Source organism: Oryctolagus cuniculus, chromosome 16, assembly GCF_964237555.1.
Source record: "Oryctolagus cuniculus chromosome 16, mOryCun1.1, whole genome shotgun sequence".
Classification (NCBI taxonomy): domain Eukaryota; kingdom Metazoa; phylum Chordata; class Mammalia; order Lagomorpha; family Leporidae; genus Oryctolagus; species Oryctolagus cuniculus.
Window position 1 is genome coordinate 34,461,545 of NC_091447.1, and position 21,136 is coordinate 34,482,680.

Sequence of the window (21,136 nt, forward strand, 5' to 3'; positions counted from 1 at the left end):
TATAGGGAAAATGCTTTCAATGTGCATGAATTTTGCTTCCCTAAGAATTATTACTTTTTTTTTTTTTTTTTTTTGACAGGCAGAGTGGACAGTGAGAGAGAGAAAGGTCTTCCTTTGCCATTGGTTCACCCTCCAATGGCCGCCGTGGCCGGCGCACCGCGCTGATCCGATGGCAGGAGCTAGGTACTTCTCCTGGTCTCCCATGGGGTGCAGGGCCCAAACACCTGGGCCATCCTCCACTGCACTCCCTGGCCACAGCAGAGAGCTGGCCTGGAAGAGGGGCAACTGGGACAGAATCCGGTGCCCCGACCGGGACTAGAACCCGGTGTGCCAGTGCCGCAAGGCGGAGGATTAGCCTAGTGAGCCGCGGCACCGGCTCGAATTATTACTTCTAATTTGCTAAATTCTCTGAAAGAAAGGGTACATTCAGATATTAAAATTCACTAAGAGAATTAATAATATTTGGAAAATTGATAAGTGAATGTTACAGGAAGTTTAATTTCACATTTAAGGAAAATAGCGAAATTTGGTCTTAGAGAAAATTGGGAGAAGTCAGTTTTCAGCACTGAATCTGAAAACAGAAGCCCATCAGGACTTAGATTGGTTAAGTTACAAAAACAAGAGTTACACAATTTTATTGAAGAGAAGGACCTTACTGATCTTTTAGTAAAAGGTAATTGTACCATACAGAAAGTTGTCCGGTGATGTGATGACCACCTAATAAGGCTCAATTAACCCAAGAGTGGCAATTTAGAAATGTTTTAGATTCCTTGGCTGTGAGTAGAGCATTCATCATTTTCTATCTTGCTACAAATTGGGGATGTCTGAAAAACCAGGAACACTCATTAGTACTGAAAAAGAAAACTCTTAGATTTATAGGAAAAAAATGTATAGCCCACTTGTAGTGTATGCTAACACTGAATCTCTGCATGTAATTTTAAAATTAAATCTGTTTATGTAACCAAAAGAGATGGAATTACATACAACACTGTCAGTTGGTTGATCACTGCCTTATATCTGTGAGAAATGTATCAGCTTCAAAAACAATATGTTTCTCAGTCTATAGAGTTCCATTAATATTGCATAGGTGATTAAGGTCTCCTTATGCCTGTATTTTGCTGTTCAAGATTAGAACAACCACTTCATTCTTGGGGAAAACTAATAAAATTACATCTGTGATTATGCTGTACTAACAGAATATAGAATGTGAACAACATATTTTGTTGTTTCACATCACATATATTGATGTCTATCTTCCAAAAGGGGCATATTTTCATGAAAACCATTGTAAATCAAAACATATCAATCCCCTCAGCCCTACATTTTTGTCAACTTTTTCATGACCAGAACAAAGCAGAGAAAAATAGAAGATAGAACTGAGTCACTTGGTAACTGCTGATGATCTGGTGACTTAGTTTAGTGAAAATGAAACAAATAAGCAGCACAATACTATGTTCCCACTCAGGTGCACCGCAGATCCTATGTAAATGATGCAACTCTAAAATCTCCAGTGCACGAATACTCCAACTTCCGTGGTCCTGACTTTGAAGTTTTTTATAGATATTTGCTATTTTCCAGACTTTTTAAAAACACACACCCCATTATCAGGAGATTTCAAGTAAACCCTATTCCTTAATTCTGGATCTGCATACTAGGTATTTTTCCTAAAAGATATATCCTAGATTACATCCATTCCAAATCAGTATTTAGGTTGAACTCATTTATGAACTAATAGAAATTTGCTTCTGATTTCTCCCCTTTAAAGAATTTCTAACCCATGCATTACTAAAGTTAGTAACTTTCAAGTTATTTAATGACCTCTTTCATTTTTTAATCCCTGCAACTATCCTCTAGATCTTACAATTTCTAAACTCCCTTTTCCTTGTAGCTTATAATTGCTTTTAATTTCCAATACTGTTTCTTTTGTTGATATCCATATTAGGCTCATAAACACAAAGATCTAGTGTGAATCCTAGCCTTGCTGTTTACAATCAGACTTGGAGGGGATATTAAAACTATATTTCCTTGTCTGTAAAAATAAATCACACCTCAATAAAGCTGAAGAAAAAAGCCATGTGAATTGTTAAAATTGTGACATTAAAGGAAGCCTTGATAACTGAAAGTGTGTTTATAAAAAATCATGTTTTCAGAGAATGCCTGGAAAGAGCAATCAAAAGATATCTTGGATAGACATATCAGGTCTCTGCCTTGCAAGGTAGTTTTGAGGATTTTGTGAGTTATTGTAGGTAAGACTGGACACAGTACATGGTTATTTATGTTCAGTACTGGCTAACTCCATGTGCATCATCATATCTCACTCATGTGCATCATACATGAAAAGATTAGCATAGCATTTGGCACTTAAGTTGTGTTTCTTTCCAATATTAATATTGTTATCCCTGTCGTAAATCTTGTGCCATATTAATCCATTCTCTCACCTCATTTCACCACCAGAATCTACGTAAAATATAAACATCATCTTCTTTTGGCTCTCAATTTTTGAATGACATTCTTACATATACAATATATTATACTTAACCAAAAACTGCCTCAGATCTAACCTAGACTTTCAAGTTCCCTTCTTATTTCCATTCATTATCAAAAATTTCCTAAACTGAGGCCAAAGAAAAATGTATTTCCCACCCATGAACAAAGAAATACAAAAAATGCTATTTTCTCACATATCCATTAATTTTTATTAAAATTAAGTGAACAGATTTAATGTATTTCATAGGTGCAGTTATAAAAAGATTACTTACCTCTCACCCTCTCTCAATCCCCTTTTCCCTCTCATATTTACTTTTCATTCATTTTTGCAAAAATGTAATCTCTGTAATAGTAGGCTTAGTTCACCACTAACCATAATATCCAACAAGGAAAACACAGAAAGACCAGAGTTCCACAGGAGAATAAAAAAGGGCTAAAAACAACAATTATAAGATGTTGGTTTAATTCCTATACATAATATTGTGTTCTATGTTAACTGCCATATAAGAGAGAAAACGTATTTTTTTAAGATGAATTCATTTGAAAGGTAGAGTTAAGAGAGGCAGTGATAGAGATGGAGAGATCCTCCATCCACATGCTCACTACCCAAATGGCCTCAATGGCCAGGGCTGATCCAGGCAGAAGCCAGGAGCCTCCTCTAGGTCTTCTACCAGGGTACATGGGACTAAGCACTGGCTATCCTCTGCAGCCTTTCTGGGCACATTAGCAGGGTGCTGGATCAGACATTGGGCAGTTGGGACTCAAACCAATGTCCATATGGGGTGCCGGCACGGCAGTCAGCAGCTTTATCCACTACACTAGAGTATCAGCCCCATATCTCTCTTTTTGAGACTGGCTAATTTCACTGAGCATAATGGCTTCTAGTTGCATCCCTTTGTTTTTGTTTTGTGTTTTGTTTCAGAAGACAAAATTTCATTCTTTCATGGCTGAGTAGTATTCCATAGTGTTTTGAATTTGTTGAAACTTGCTATGTGGCCCAGCATATGGTCTGTCCTAGAGAAAGTTGCATGTACTGATGAAAAGAATGTGTATTCTTCAAATGTGGGATGATATTTTCTGTAAATATCAGTTAGGTCCACTTGGTCCATAATGTAGATTAACTCTATTGTTTCTTGGTTGATTTTTTTGTTAGTTGTTCTGTCCAATTATGAAAGTGCAGTGCTGATGTCCCCTATTAATATATTGGAGTCTATGGCTCCCTTTAGGTCCATTAGCATTTGTTTTAGGTCCATTAGACTATTTGTTAAGTAGTCTGGCACCCTGACATTAGGTGCATATACATTAACGGTAGTCACATCTTTCTGTTGAATTGATCCCTTAATATTATACAATGCCCTTCTTTGTCTCTTTTAGCAGTTTTTGTATTAAAGTCTATATCCACTCATTTTTGCTTTCTGTTAGCATGGAATATCTTCCCATCCTTTCACTTTCAGAAAGTATTCTTGTTGGTGAGGTGTGTTTCTTGAAGGCAGCAAATAGATGTGTCCTGTTTTTTAAACCATTCAGCCAGTCTGTATGTTTTAATCTGAGAATTTAGGCTATTTACATTCAAGGTGGTTATTCATAATTAATGACTTGGTCCTGCCATTTTTCCATAAATATTCTATTGTTTGCTTTGGATTTCCTTTGTACTTTATTGTATTTATTATTTATTTGAGAGAGTTATAGGTAGAGGGAGAGACAGAGAGAAAGGTCTTCCTTCTGATCGTTCTCTCGCCAAATGGCTGCAATGGTAAGAGTTGAGCCAATCTGAAGCCAGGATCCAGAGCTTCCTCTGGGTATCCCACTCTGGTGCAGAGGCCCAAACACTTAGGCCTTCTCCACTGCTTTCATAGGCCATATACAGAGAGCTGGATTGGAAGAGGAGTAGCCAGGACATGAACTGGCACCTATCTGGGATGCTGGAACCATAGCAGAGACCCTACAGTGCCACAGCTCAGGCCCCTTCCTTTGTACTATTACTAGGAGATTAATTACCTTCATCTCACTATGATAAATTCTGTTATTTAGTCTAAAATTCACCCTAGTAACCTACAACTTCATAGACCTCCTGCATCTCCCCAAGTAGAATTATATGCTTCCAACTTAATTACTGTAATCATTATATTTCAGAGATCTAGTATTAAGTAGAGTTACTTTTTTTGCTGAAAGGTTTTGAGTATTAGAGAATTATCAGAAAAAAACTGTATATACACTCATACTCATTTTACATGTATAGGTGTATGTACACACACATATATATCTACATATACATACACATTTTAAACATCCATGTTATTCATGCCACACATAAAAACTGTATAATCATATAATTAATATTACTCTCATGGTTATGCCACTTTCTTTTATATAGGCTCTATGTTGAAAAGTGTTGACATGTGTTAGGAAAAATGTTCTTTTTAGCATCTTCATGAACGTGCCAAGACCTCCTTAGTGCAAATAGCATATTTACAAAGTGCATAGCTGCACAGCTGTGGCAAATCCTGGGTCTGTGAAATGGTTGATGAAGAGTGTGTCAGTAACTTTGGGATTAGCCTTAACTAAAGCAGTTGCTTTAACCAGCTGAGATTTATAGGCAGTTGACTGTGTGAGAAACGGGGCATCATGGCTAAGAAAGTGGGCTCAGTTTCTTAAAAAATCTAAGTTCCACTCCACTTCTTATCAGTTGTATGACCATCAGCAGTTTCTCTAACCTCTAGAAGGCTGCTTCTTTATATAGTAGAACTAACAGTGATATCTACATAAAAGGATTATTGGAGGTGTTGAATGAGGTAGTATGAGTTAAGTTTTATACTTAGTCCCTACCAAGCTTTCATATTCATGGGACCCATTAGAGTACCAAAAGCCACACTTGTCATCAGTATGAGTAGAAGAATAAAGAACAGAACTTGGTGTCTGGTGAGAATTTATCTAGGTATCCAGAACTTACAGGTCAGGTGCAAGAAGCACTAAATCAGATAGATCCAGGAACTGCCTGACTTAAAAACTTCATGTCCACAGGAACCAATTTCTCTTGGAACAAAATTCTACAGACAAGTACTCTTCCTGTGTTGTCACACTTGGGGAGGCCCAAAGCTGTGGCTATATATTTGGTGTTTGTAGTTTCATAGTGCATGTGCAGTTTATCCAGATGAGTCATTTTATCAAAAAAAAGTGTGACATAGTGGTATAGTTAAAATTCTATTTTTTATCATGTTACCAGGGTAACTGTCACTGGAAGTAGTTAACCAGTGGTCAAGTTCTCCACAAAAGGTTAAGAGATTGTTAATCCATTGCTTTCATATAGAACATGAACTTAATAAGTATTAGGTAAAAAATAATATATAACTATGTATATGAAAATAATATCATGAATGATAAGAAATGTTTCTAAAATGAAGTCTGTCAAATTTTGAAATAGGTTGAATTTGGTAAAAGAACAGTTATAGAGGGCCTCATTTGTTTGTAACTTTGCCTCATTTTCATGAATAAACTCCAGAGTGAAAGTTTGGTGATCACAGAGAAAGTTTTGCTGGTTACTGTTATTGGTAAAGTATAGTTACTACCCAATACATGACACTGGAGGAGAAATGGAATTTTTGGTCTTTTCTATTATCATAGGGAAAGTGCAGCTCACCCAGAGAGCCCTCTTCCTACCATTTTAGATGATTTTCTCAGGTCTCTCAGCTCTGACAAATTGACAGATACTATGAGCTTAAATTATCTCCCTGGAATGCAAATTTTATATACTTTCAAATAGAACTAAAGCTACTGAATGAGAGTCATTATGTTAAAATGATCCTGCCTCTCTCTATGGTTGATTACCACAGATAATCATGGCACCTGAATGATGAGATGGAATTATCCCATTAAACTGGGTGGCTCTGTCAAGGCAAGAGTCTGCCTGTATCTTAGAAATATGCACTATTGGTTATTGACATTGAGTGAGGTTTCAACCAAGAATTTTCACAGTCTCTATTTTCCAGAAAAAGTCCTCAAAATACATTGTCGCTAATTGTTGACACTGATGATGTCATCTTCATCTTTATATGTAGGTAATATAATTTAGAATGCAATATCCCTCTAACTTAAGTAGGTTATATCAGCATTTGAGCATAGTTTACTGATGAAATAAAAGAGCTGTATTTAGAGGATTATCTCTATAGTATCTAGGTAAACAAGAGGTATATTTCTAATACTTAGGTGTATTTAACTAGGATTCCCATTTGTCTCCTGTGTATTAAAGTATGAATTGATAAAGCTGATATATTTGAATAATCATACATTATAATTGTAAATCAGAGCGTAAGTTTTAAGTGACATTAAAATTAATGTTAAATCACATATTAAATTACTTTTTCTAGTTAAAACAATATTGTATTAGGCATGTTTATTTGAATCACTAAGCAGAATAGAAATTAGCATATGTTAACAGTTCTTGGTTTCTCATTTCCTAAATTAAACCAATCTGGAATGAGTAAAATGAGCAATGTGGCAAATTTAGCTTTAGCTAATTCTGCTTTATCCCCTTTATTTTGTTTCCTACTAATGATTTAACAACTCTTACAAAATAGGGAATGCAAGTGTGAGCATTAAGTCTGCTTTTACACATCATAAATGTTGATATATTTTGAGTGAAATTGGAGTCACACCTCCAAGTAGGAATAAAAGTGTCCAAGCTGATTTTAGTCTGGAATGTAGAACCCGAAATTCTTAGCTGACTGTAAGTCTCTGATGAGAATATCAATTTTCTCTTACAGCTTTTGCCAGCAAGGGAAGCTGCCAGTGACCTTCCAGTCTTGTGTGATCACCAAAGAGTGCCAGGTGTCTGAGTGGCTGCAATGGACTCCGTGCTCAAAAACGTGCCATGATGCGGCATCCCCTGCAGGCACTCGCGTCAGAACGCGGACCGTCAGGCAGTTTCCCATTGCCAGTGAAAAACAATGTCCCGAGCTTGAGGAGCGGGAACCCTGTGTGTCTCAAGGCGATGGAGTGGCCCCTTGTGCCATGTGAGTAAATAAAGAAGGGTACAGTGTCTGCCCAAATTGCGTGTCTACCCACTGTTTGAGTCCAACTGAGTATATTGAGAAATAGTGACTCTTAGCATGCAAACTGGAAAGATAAGCTATATCTTTGCAAACACTACACTGTACTAAACTTTTTTTTAACTTGGTTTATGTAATAAAAATACAAGCCCTGCATTTCCAATTTTTAATAACTTCTCTAGGTTTATATATTTTCTATAATAGAAGTTGGTAAGTTTTTTTCTGTAAAGGAACAGATAGTAAATGCGTTAAGCATTGCAGGCCACATATGTCTGTCTTGTGATGACTCACCACCACCTTTGGAACTGTAGATAGTGTGTGAACAGTTGAGTGTGCTCTGTTCCAGTAAAACTTTATTTACCAGAACAGGTGATGGGTTAATTTGGTCCTTGGACCACTGATAGTTACCGTCCCTTCTGTAAGGTAAAGCAAACTTTGAACCACAGGTTCCTGTGACCTATTAAAAATAGTAATGCATATGTATAAAAACCTATTCAATAGAGTTAAATTCTACATCAAATTAATGAGACTTTAAACTCCTTGGGGAAAAGAATTGTGCTTATTAGTGTTTGTTCTTGGGGGATTTTGTCTCATTTCTTTTATCACCAACCTATATCACAAGGCCTTGCGAACTCTAAATGCTCAATAAACATTAATGATTTCAAATACACTGACTAGTTCTGAAGTATTTGGCAGAATAACACTGCTCTTTTTTCTTTAAAAATATCGTTTCCAAGACATTCTTGTGAATTATGATGTTCCAATAACAATATTTCAGGATAGTCTCAATACAGAATATTTATAGAGTGACTTTGAGAATTGTAGTTTCTCAATAGAGATTCACTTCATTGACAGCTTCTTTGGAATGTCCTAAATATCTGAGAACATGCATATAGTTCAAGCTTCATGAACTGGCAGGGATACAAATTAATATTTAATACTTAATATTATTAATACTTAATAATTAATACAAGTCACTACTAGAGTAACAACAGTGGTGATGATTTATATGTGAGCTTTAATTCTGCAGCACTTCAGAGTCATGCACTGTCCCCCCAGTGTAACTCCAGTGACGACAACTCCACAGAGAGGTTCCTGTCTCTACCTGTCCACTGACTATGGCTCCGCTCCATAAAAAAGGCTCAAGGAACTGGCAGGATTTCCAGTGTTTTTTCTCCTACAGATTTCTTCTACTTTTGTCTCAAGTTAGTTGCTTTATTCTTTATCCTCTCAGAAAATCAAATATCATTAACAAAATACGTACGGATAGACTTAATTAACTCTTCTCTCCTTTTGGGGGAATAGCATTTTCTTAGAATCTGGAACCAGTGTCCATTGCTGAAATACTATTCCTCTCACAAGACTTCTTTGGATGACCTAAATTAGAGCTCTGTTCTTTTGCCAAAAAATGACTATTTCACTATCCAAATTACTTGCTTGATTTCATATCCCTGGTGTTACTACACATCTGATAACAGATTCTGACTTTGCTTTGAATGTTCTATTCTCAAGACATAAAATGTAGAGTTCAGAGAAATTTACTGAAATACTTAGTAGTGATATACTTAGAATTCGAGGATGGGTGCTGCTTTGGTTTAAATCTGAGCCAGGAAATAGTATTTGCATTTATCAAAGGAGAAATTAACATCCTGACATGGAGTAGTCACGATATCTGGAAACATCAATCCATGATACTAATCAACAACAACAAAACCACTTGTTACTGAAAACCGACATACTGTTTGATGACAAAAAGCAAAACTGAATAATTTTGTTACTGAAGACAAAATACCTATTTTAAAACTCTACTTGAAAACAAAATAGAGATAATGCATAGTATTCTTTTCTGTATGTGTAAAAAATGTAACAAAGGGATAGATGTATTAATCTATGTTTTTAAAAAAAAGTTAAAAATAGTCATTACACTAATATGCTACAGACATGTTAGCATCTTCCCTGTTAAACCCCTCAAGGCAGTTAGCAAGTAAAAATTCTAGTTGTTATATGAAATGTACTAACTGTTCTTTGCTAGGTATTTCAAAAGTACTATAATAGTGACTTTTAATGTTATTTTAATACAGTCTCAAGGATCATTCCAGCACCAATTATTTCACCATCAATGAAAGCTTTAATTAAAGCTGGAAAAAATAAAAATGGCAATAAACAGCATCCTAAACCTCAGCTGTATATATTTGCTAAAAAAAAAAAATGTTAACAAATGCCTTGTTACATGTCCCTCGCTCCCACACCCCTCCAACCAGTCATCAATTATTCATGTGTCTGCAATGGACCCAGGTGCTGCCCTTCCTTTATAAACAAATGCCAAGAGTGCCCTCCTGGATGATCTGCTCCCTCAACTCTAAGCCCCGAATCCCCACTTATAAAAATGGAAAAGCCGCCTGAAGCTCAGCTCTGCTGTCACAAAACTTCACCCCTGACAAAGAAAACATCTAGATTGGACATCTGAGGATTCAGTTAACCTTTTTGTCTAATTGAAGCGAACATTAACACATCCGCTGGTACTTGTGTTGGCTGTTAATCTGATTACTAAGGAAACATTTGGTTAAAGTAATGCGAAGTGCTACGTGAGCCATTTTCCTTGAGCGGTTGGAATATGCATTCTCCTCTTGGTGGAGAAATGCCACCACTTTCTATCTTCAGTGGCATCAGAAAATGACTCCTTGCCCATCTCCTTGAAGCACATGATGCACTGAACATCCCCTGATACTTCTTTCACATGTAATCTTGATTGGAGCTTTAATTGAGAATCACAGATCCTCTTTCTTGTACTCCACTGATTAGAAACGTCAGCTCCTTTCAGCATTCATCAGCACTCATCAGGGATGCTCAGTGTTACAGAAAAAAAAAAAAAAAAAAAAACCTTCCTATGCTTGACACTAAAGCGGAAACTCTAAATTGTTGTGCTCTATTTCTTAGTCCTAACACACAATTATAATTGTGTATGAAGAAGCAATTTTCATTCATTTCACTAAAGGCAAAGCAAGTGTTTGGGTTCATCATCATTTATGATGTTTTCCATTCTCAGATCCAATCTTCCTTTGTTTATAAGCATCAAGAAATGGTGAGCCCAGGTTTCACTTAATTGAACATAAGATTTCATGTTTCCAGCATGATGTTCTCTTTTCATAAAATATTTATAAGCAACTTGGAGCAGTTGCAATTAGAATAAAATGACCCTAAATTTAACCTCTCCTTAAATGGAATGCTGCTGAGCGTAAAGGAAGGGGTTGAACTGAGTCTACACCAGAGATGTAGTCTACAGTGGGATCTAAGAGAAGATGTCTTTTAGGTTATTTTTTAAGAAAAAAAAAATCACGGAGGAAAGTTTTATCAAGTCCATATGGTGCCATCTGCGACATTTCTGCTTACGTGTTTACTTAGGTATGGCTGGAGAACCACAGAGTGGACTGAGTGCCGTGTGGACCCTTTGCTCAGCCAGCAGGATAAGAGGCGTGGCAACCAGACGGCCCTCTGCGGGGGAGGCATTCAGACCAGAGAGGCCTACTGCGTTCAGACCAATGACAACCTCCTGTCGCACTTAAGTGGCCACAAGGACAGAGCAGGTAATCCTTACTTTTTCCCAGAGACTCTTCCATGGACTGAGAGCTTATCCTGGCCCTGGAGGGACATACGCAGGGCCATCTGGGGCACACATGGCTGTATTTCTGTTCCTGTCGTGCTTGGTACCCACTATGCTAAACATAATCCACATTGTGCCGGGAAAAAACTTGATACAAACCCATCTTTGGGCAGTTCTGATTTACTGACAAGTTTCTTTTCTTTTTTTTTTTTTTTTAACTGAAACTGTTTTATTTATTTATTTATTTATTTTTTTATTTTTTTATTTTTTTATTTTTTTGACAGGCAGAGTGGACAGTGAGAGAGAGAGACAGAGAGAAAGGTCTTCCTTTGCCGTTGGTTCACCCTCCAATGGCCGCTGCGGCCGGCGCACCACGCTGATCCGATGGCAGGAGCCAGGAGCCAGGTGCTTTTCCTGGTCTCCCATGGGGTGCAGGGCCCAAGCACCTGGGCCATCCTCCACTGCACTCCCTGGCCACAGCAGAGGGCTGGCCTGGAAGAGGGGCAACCGGGACAGAATCCGGCGCCCCAACCGGGACTAGAACCCGGTGTGCCAGTGCTGCTAGGTGAAGGATTAGCCTAGTGAGCCGCGGCGCTGGCGACAAGTTTCTTTTAGAATTTTTTTGTTTAAATGCTTTCCTGATTCAGTTTTTGCATCAAGATTTAGTAGGAATAATGTTATGAAAAGTAGAATAAAAACCCCAGTCAGTACACACTTATATAAGTATACATTTTAAAGTTTAACATTTTCTTTATATTAGAAGTAAAACTTGCTAATAAAAATCACATTTTGTTAAAAATAAGTTAATTCTGGTATTGAGAAAAATGTTCAATTTGAATTTAAATGAAATATTTACAGAATAAAAACTACAGTTAAATCTTTAACCAAAAGGAATAACTTCGTGTTTAATAGTTTTGTAATTTGACAGGCACATATTAGAATATTTTTAAAATTTCAGTTTCAGAACCAAATGCAGGAAGTATACAAAATAATATGTGAGCCCAATATGGCCTGGGTTAAAATTTCATATTATTATGCATTAATGATACCCTAGAACTCTCATTGTTATTAGATCAAGTTTATATTGAATTAGTAGTTCTGAAATGCATATGAATATGAATACTTTAAGCAGTGCTGTAAGCAGTCTTTCTTACATTTCTTATAGTTACAATTCATCCAACATATATTGATTAGTTAACAACAGAGTTCCAAAAATTATGTAAGATACTGAGGGTGGAAATGTCAATACAGATCTCCTATCAGGAAAGTACCCTAAGTTAGCATGAGGGCAAAGGTGTCATAAACCAACAGTTATAATGCAATATGATAGCTATACAAGAACAGGGGACTATAGAAAAGAGCCCATCATAGAGGCAGTGACACTTGAGCTGAGTGATGCTGGTTATGCCACTCACAGATAAGCGGGTCAGGAACGTAAAAGGCAAATGATTCTAGACAGAGGGAACAGTGTGTATAATTGCACAACTCTAAAGAAAGCAAAGGCAAATGACAGGTCACATTAATGCCAATGAGCAAGCTGTACTTGGCAAATTGTGGATAGGAGAGAGCAGGATAGGACAGGATTTTCTGGGAAATGTTTTCATTGGTAGAAGAAAAAAATAAATAAAAAAATAAAAACTCTAGCTGACAGCAAATGAAGACAAACAGGAGAATATATTCAGGGGAGAACTTGAGCAAGAATGAGAAGAAAACCTGGGAAAGAATGTATGTATTAAAGAACATAACAAGAAATGGCTTCTTTGTCCCCCTCACATAGAAGTGATACCGGTGGCCAGTATTTCACAGAAGACAAACTAGCAAGTTTGCGTTTGCAGCTCCCAAAGTTTAATTGTTCTGTATCCACTAACTTCACACAGCACGTCAGCTCATTTAGAAATCCAGCCTAGGGGTACGTTTTATTACTAATGTGTCTTGAGGTTATAAGGAAGTAGCATAAAACATGTAATGTTAGTACATTAATATTTTCTTGGCTACTTTAATGGCTGCATTTTTAACACTCAGGTGGATTTATTATAGCAGTCCTTTCAGAGTAGTATAATTTCATTGCTTGAAGTAGATCAGATTTTAGTTCTGAATGTCAATTATATCCTACAGGTTATTGCTTTCAAAAGATCTGTTAGAATTCTGAATGCAACTGAATTTTGAGTCTTTTTTTAAGTCACTGAAAGAAAGAAAAACAGAGAATATCAGTATTAAGATATATGTGTTGGACTAAATGCCCATCAACGGTAGACTGGATAAAGAAATTATGGGATATGTACTCTTTAGAATACTATACTGCAGTAAGAAACAACGAAATCCAGTCATTTGCAACAAAATGGAGGAATCTGGAACACATCATGCTGAGTGAAATAAGCCAGTCCCAAAGGGACAAATACCATATGTTCTCCCTGATCGGTGACAACTGACTGAACACCAAAAAGGAAACTTGTTGAAGTGAAAGGGACACTATGGGAAACGGTGACTTGATCAGCATAGCCCTGACTGTTAATGAACAACTTAATACATTATCCCTCTTAGTAGTTTTTTTGTCTGTTCTACTTAATATGACTGATTTAATTCTGTAATTAATACACAGTTATTCTTAAGTGTTGAAATTTAACTGAAATGTGATCCCTGTTAAACATAAGAGTAGGAAGAAGAGAGGGAAGAGATATATAATTTGGGACATGCTCAAGCTGACTTGCCCCAAATGGTAGAGTTAGAAACATACCAGGGGACTCCAATTTAATCCCATCAAGGTGGCATGTACCAATGCCATCTCACTAGTCCAAGTGATCAATTTCAGTTCGCAATTGATCATAATGAAAGGACTAAGAGTCAAAGGGAGCACATAAGCAAGTCTAGTACCTGCTAACACTAACCGATAGAATAAATAAAGGGGAGAGTGATCCAACATGGGAAGTGAGATACTCAGCAGACTCATAGAATGGCAGATGCCCTAAATAGCACTCTGGCCTCAGAATCAGCCCTAAAGGCATTCAGATCTGGCTGAAAAGCCCATGAGAGTATTTCAGGCATGGAAAGCCAAGACACTCTGGCAAAAGATCTCTGTGAGTGAGATCTCAGTGAAAAGAACAGGTCTTCAAAGAAGGAGGTACCTTTCTCTGAAGGGAGGAGAGAACCTTCACTTTGACTATGACCTTGTCTAAACAAGATAAGAGTCGGAGAACTCAAGGGGCTTCCATAGCCTTGGAAACTCATGACTGGAGCATAGGGAGATTACTGATGCCATAGACAGGAGTGTCAATTGGTAAAGTCAACAACAGGAGTCACTGTGCACTTACTCCTCATGTAGGATCTCTGTCATTAATGTGCTGTGCATTGAGATTTAATGCTATAACGAGTACTCAAATAATATATTTCACTTTGTGTTTCTATGGGGGTGCAAACTGTTGAAATCTTTACTTAATGCATACTAAACTGATCCTCTGTAAAAAAAAAAAAAAAAAAAAAAAAAAAGAATAGAAACTATCAACTCCCAACTTGACTCTCACTGGGATTAAACATGACAATAGGTCTGATCTGATTTCATCATCATTAAAAAAAATCATCTATTATTTTTCACTTTATGTTTCTGTGTGGGAGCAAACTGTTGAAATCCTTACTTAATGTATACTAAGCTGATCTTCTGTATATTAAGATAATCGAAAATGAAAAAAAAAAAAAAAGATATATGTGTTGGGATTAAAACAGATGCCAAATCGGAGGTCAGTAGGTACAGGAATAATTCACCTAAAATGAATGTTTATCATGTAAATAATAATTGTGAAAAACTTAGAAATTTGTGTCTTTCCCCTCAAATTCCAAATCGTAAGCCCATTCTAGTCTTTGCCAGAACAGTCAGTACCCTAAACGATGGAGGTTTTGCTCTGTAGCACAGACTACTGGAGTCCCTCCTAAGGAGCACTTACCATTTCCTGGAAGAAAGTGCTTCCAGTCACCCGCGTCCCAAGGGTGAGATGGGAGGACTGTAACTCCATGTGACTAGAGAAAAGTAGACCGTGGGCTGTGAAGATTGGGCCATCTTCCTTTGGTAAATATTACAGAACAAAAGCTTACCTAATAAAGAGAGAGATGTCTCCAGACAACTCCCCAACAGTCCTAATAAGAACCCACTAATTGCAAGAAACCGTGTGTATATAACCATGGGAGCCCACCCTGAGAGCATCTCATACTATGCTTCATTTGAAGAACAAGAGCCACGCTATTCTTTCTGCGGATTCACACCTTGTGTTCTGTATATTACTTGTTTTTACATAACCCACATGTGAAAATACCTAAACTCAAAATACTTTGACTCAAAAGTAGTTTCTTGATACAAAAGTACTGAAAGCGAGTGATATGAAATGCACATAAACTTCTTTATTATCTTGGTATATTGTACTACACAGGGAAGTGGTAGTGGCCGTGTTGGCACAAGGACAGTGCCAAATCGCTTTATGTATTAGGCTACTCACTACTACTACTAACTAACTCACATTGCACTATCTAGAAAAAGTTCCCTGCTTGGAGTCCATGTATTTAATTACTAGAAACTCAAAATATGTATTATTACAATATGCACAAAATAGTATAATATTCACAACCTAACATGCTATTGATTACACTGGTAAAAGCATATATAGACAAAGGGAAATGGATGTATTTGATACTGGAGAGTGTCCACATTTTATTCCTATGCTGCTGCTGGCTATAGGTGACCCTCCCAGTTCTGACAAATTTTCCCTGATGCTATTCAGGTGAACAAAATGTCAGCTATATCACTGAAAGCCTGGACAAGCTTGCTGTTGAGAAGACTTAGTGGTAAAGCCTTAACAATTTCTGTTCAGCACACTGATCTGAATTCCGGTAGGCTGTGAAAAGTGTCCAGCTTATGCCGTTGTGAAATCTACCCTTATCAGAATGTAACAGGAAGTGGCCTTGCCAATAAGGAGGTTATCTTTATAAGTTTTAGAAAACTCATGAAAAAATTTGCTGATTATTGGATTCATGGATGTGAATTTTTTTTTTTGAGCATGCAATGAAATAAGCATGGATTTTAGCTGTAGTAATTCAAGAAATCTTCCATTTTTGTACAGATTAAATATGTTTTTAAAAAGAAATTAAAAGTATTGGTTCTAAGATATCATGGAGGTTATAGTGACATATTAATGGACACTCAGAAAAGAATATTTATTCACCTATTGGAAGCATACCAAATATTTCAAACTAAATCTGGATAAGGTCTGTGGGATTCGTGGTTGCTAAGAGAGATAGCCTCAATAAGGAGCCTATATGATAACACAGAATGGGCTATACTGGCAACAATAATTGGGGTATCAGTTGAAAGATAGATGGAAGTAAGGATGATTGAATTGAACTGTGAGTGACAAACAGAAGGCCATATAAAGAATTCATGATTTCCTGAGTTCTGTAAAGAAATCGGGTGAATAAAATAGTCACACCATTCCTAAATAGGATGCAAATTCATCACTGCAGTTTTTTACCTATGGTTTCCATAAATGAGCTAGATTTAGTTCAGGCTTTTATAAAAGAGAAAGGCTGTGATTACAGTGCTACTTTATTTCCCTGTTATTTAAGAAAGTAAATATCAGAGTACATCAAAATCTAGTGCTACCCCTTTCCTATCCACCACTTTTGAAATAACTGGCATGTGAGAATAATTTACCTCTTCTATTACAAATATGTACTGGAGGATTATGGGTATGACCAAGAATCTCCATTGATTCCCTGATGTAATTCTTAAACCTCCCAAGGAAAGACAGTGATTGACTTCGTCTGTTAGAAGTGTATCAAGGCTGTGATTCTTGACTCTGTAACATCATTATATAGATGTAAGTTACATAAAAATGTATCTTAATATTTAGTGACATAAAACTTTCACCTAGATATTACTGTTATACAAAGAGGTACATAAAGTTCGGTTATGATCACTTGTGAGATATTAATATAGTGTTATGAGCACTTTTCAGAATTTATCATCTTCCCAAGTATACCATTTTATACTCAGCATATCTTAATATGTTAAATGAAAAAGGAAGTAAAATATACAATGGTAGTATTTTGGAAATGTAGTCTACTCTGTAGAGGCAGTAGGAAGTAGAAAGTATAACATGTAATTATAGAATAATTAAAACTTAGGAATTCCCCAGAGGAATCATACTGCTCGGAAGTCAGTCCTCTGGATATCTCGTAGGAGAGAAGCCCTGTGATCAGTGAAATACCAAAAGGAAATTGAGATGCCAGTAGGTCTCAGTCATTGGGATAAAAACTAATAAAAACTCACATGCTGGGAATTAGATTAAGGTGGTGCGTACCTACAGGGAACTTGGAATTTTTACAAGACGAAAAGCTTCCTAACAAGACTTCAGGACATATTCAACTAAAAAAGTAAAAATAAAATGAGGCAACTCAGAAGTGATCTAAACATGAAATGATTTGGCTAGGTATCTAATAAACATTTGTTCTTATCAAACAAATAATATTTATTAAACATATTACTATTTGCTTTGTAAATGATACAACTGTCTTTTAAATTATCTTAAAGTTACCTCTAAAAATGTTTTAAATATACCAGCGTTTTTTAAAAAGTATCTGTTTGGGAAGGAGGCCATATTCACACCTACCCTGCCCTGGATCTTGGAGAAAACTGTTCGCACCTCTGAATGTGAAGAGAAGACATATGATCTAGTTGTTGCCTCAAGTGACAGGAGGCAGCATTCAAGCACTTTATTCCTGTCTGACCACTCATTTAAGAGAACATTTTTATGCGTCTATTTTCTCTTTTCTAATTATAGTGAATAGCTTAAAAGTCTTCTGCATTTTCATGTTAAGACTACTTTTAAAAGAACCCCAGGCAGAAATCAAGAAACCTGGTGTTCCTTTCTGCTCAGACTTGTATTCTCACGCTCGTGACCTCATTGGCCTGAAGATGCCCATTATAAATGAGTCTTCCATTGCATGGTCAGCAGTGTGGCAGACTAGATTCCCTGGAAGTCATCCTTTACAAAACATCCAGACATGCAGGAGAGGGGACTGTTTCAAATGTTTATAAGGGCAGAACTAAAGTTTCTATTAACTAAGTGATTCCCTGAACAAACCAGCAAGGTTGACCTGATGCTGTCTCTGCTTGCATTGTGTGAGGATGGCGTAGGAGGAGAACTACACATTATGGGGGCCTGTGAGTGAAGCCGATAAAGGGCAAAACACAGAGCTTGTAGTTGGAGAAAAGGACATAAGCAGAAATCCTGCACTATTTAATCAACCTCAAAAGGTGATAGCATCAACTGAACAGAGGAATTCAGTTTACCTTGAGAGGGAGATTAAATGAAGCAGATCAGCCTGAACCTCAAGTCAGGGGAAAATAAGCCTGTCCTAAGAACTCCAGCCATGAGCCAATACTCACAGTAGTGTCGGATTCAAATTCGTGATTACTCCCATCACTCAACAATCACAAAACTGAGAAATTACTATAAATGCCATGAGGCCAATGGTACTAACTGCCATAGTGCCTGAAATAGACAAATCAAAAATTCTCCAGAGGGGACTACTTTAACCAAATGCACAGGATTCCCCCCACTACATGGCACTATTGGAAATTGTGGATTTTCTGAGGAAAAAACAATCCATTATTAACAGGATTTTAAATGCCTAACAAGCAATAAGATGTTAATAGTCTAGAAACAATGGAATGATAGGAATTCTAATAAGATACTTATAAATACCTACACTTAAGTTCCGAATGCTGACTGTAAAAGAAATAACAGTAACATCAATGGTGATGATTGATGAAATATTAAAAACTTAGGTATCCCCTTTTGCATTCTCTTCTTCACTCAACAAATATTTATCAGGATACTTCATGTACTTAGATGTCAGAGGCAAAATATTTAAAAGCAACTTGATCCCTGTAATGAAGACGCATATAGCCTAATAGTAGCTTGCTTTACTGTACTTGGAATGTAGGAGTGGCCCTTCATAAGGCTAACACGGGTTGGGGGCATCCACAGATGGTTGGGGGCTCTCCTGTTAAGCCCTGAGAGTGCACCATACCATGGTCCACTCTTATTCTCAGGTAAATTGTGTGTCTGTGAATCACATATCCTCAAAATGTAGCTTAAGAATCACCAGGACTCTTAAAGAAAATGCAAAAATCCCTAGATGCTGCCCATTGCAGTTAGGATAAAGTTCTGGAATGGAGTAGGAATCTTTTTCATCAGTGCCATTGCTTATTACAGTCAGAAGTTCATTTACCATAAAGCTAACGAGAGCCCCTTTAAAGACTCTTCCTAAAGCTTTAGGAGGGACTGGGATAAGGAGGGGAACCCAAGTTACCTGGGTCTCATAGCCTAAGCAATATAGGGAACCTTATTTATTTTTTTAAAAATCAAAACATAAAATAACTTACTGAGGTGTCTTCCAAAGCCTCATAGTGGCCTGTGCATATGGAGGCCCTTGAGCCTTAAGTTTCGTGAGCTTCTCAGTAAATCTGCCCCTAATTCCAACTGATTCTTACCTTGATTGGAGTCAAAAAGAATTACTATGCTGTGATAAGATATGGAAGCTGAAGAGCCTGTGCCATAGTGACAGAGGTAAGACTGAGACAATTGGAGAGTGTAGAAAAAGCCACTGGCTTTGGGAGTGAGGTGGAACTTTGAGTTCTAATGATTCACTGCTTGAGCCCAGTTTTATATCCCTGTGCTATCAGTCTTTAGAAAGTCACTATGCCTCCCTGTTATTGAGACAAGGAAATTGAGGAGAAGGAATACCTCACACTCTTTTGGATACTATTTCGTCTTGCTTCCTATCTGTAACCCAAGACATAAGAAAGCCATGCTATTAGTCCAGGCCTTCCACTAATGAAAGAAAGATGGGGGATAAAATGTCACCTCACTTGACACTATCAAGGCACTGCCTCAAGTCTGCTTTCTGTAACCCTTAAGCACTGATCGCAGCAAGTCTGTTGTGGATGAGTGATAGCTCCAGGAGGAATTATGAAACGAGCACTCAGGGATGTGTGCTGGGGAGCAAATCACATTTTTTCAGACACATGCCTGCTTTCTAAGGACGGGAGAGAAATGGTTTGTGGCTGGGGTTTGCAGTTCTCTGCCTTGTTGATGACTGCTCAGTAGGGACTATCTACTCTTTCCAGTGTTAACAGAGGAGTGCAAACTGCATTGTGGAACTCATTAATATTTATTCCTTCTAAAAGCAATGGGCAATAAAAAGGGAAATAAACCAGGGAGAATAGCAGTGGGAAAAGGAAGTCATGACAACAGATTCATCTTACAAAGGTTTCACTGTTTATTGCACACAAGAAAATGCTCAGAATACAAGGATCCATATTATTATATTAGTAGCCTGGGATCCACTAAAAATGCCTCTTGCTGGGTATACTCTTTTAATAACACAATGCAGATTGACTGCAGTTCAAAAAATCTGAGTAGTAATCTACATTCTTGTAACAATATGCATTTGATAAAGCCCAGTGATGTTATATTTCCCATATTCAGTGGGGGCTACATGTCCTCAGTGTCAGGGTTTGTTCTCTTATCAGTGGAGGGGTGAGGAATGTCCTGCCCATGGGTTGTATAAGGCCTGCAAAATCACTTGGCCTGGTCCTGCCAAGGCAACTGGAGGCAGGCCTTGAAATTCAATGAATCTATAGAAGGCTAAATCTTAAATTGATAATTCTGTATGGCCCACAGCTGATGTGGTAAATATCCAATGGCCCTGTGCAGAAAAAGCTTCTCCACCCCTATGCTTGGGATCACCTACCTACTGCAACAGACATCGATGATGTGTTTCATCCTCTGTTTTCTGCCTTCAAAGGCCTTCAGCTATTTCTCAACCACCCAAAAGCCCCCTCCTGTTTTAAGTCATCTTTTGCCAAGTCTGTAGCCCTCCTGCACTAGTACACAATTTGCCATTTGATTATATTTGCTTCTGTTCTTCTGCAATTGCTTCATGGATATTCATG

General features: G+C 37.3%; 1 protein-coding gene across 1 annotated transcript in view; it reads left to right on the forward strand.

Annotated features, from left to right (window-relative positions):
• Nucleotides 1-21,136, forward strand: part of THSD7A (thrombospondin type 1 domain containing 7A) — a 451,027-nt gene that overhangs the window by 221,496 nt on the left and 208,395 nt on the right. Inside the window, exons 3-4 of the mRNA XM_070059784.1 lie at nt 7,248-7,496; nt 10,935-11,116. Coding sequence (XP_069915885.1) covers nt 7,248-7,496; nt 10,935-11,116 — 431 coding nt within the window. The remainder of the gene's footprint in view (nt 1-7,247; nt 7,497-10,934; nt 11,117-21,136) is intronic.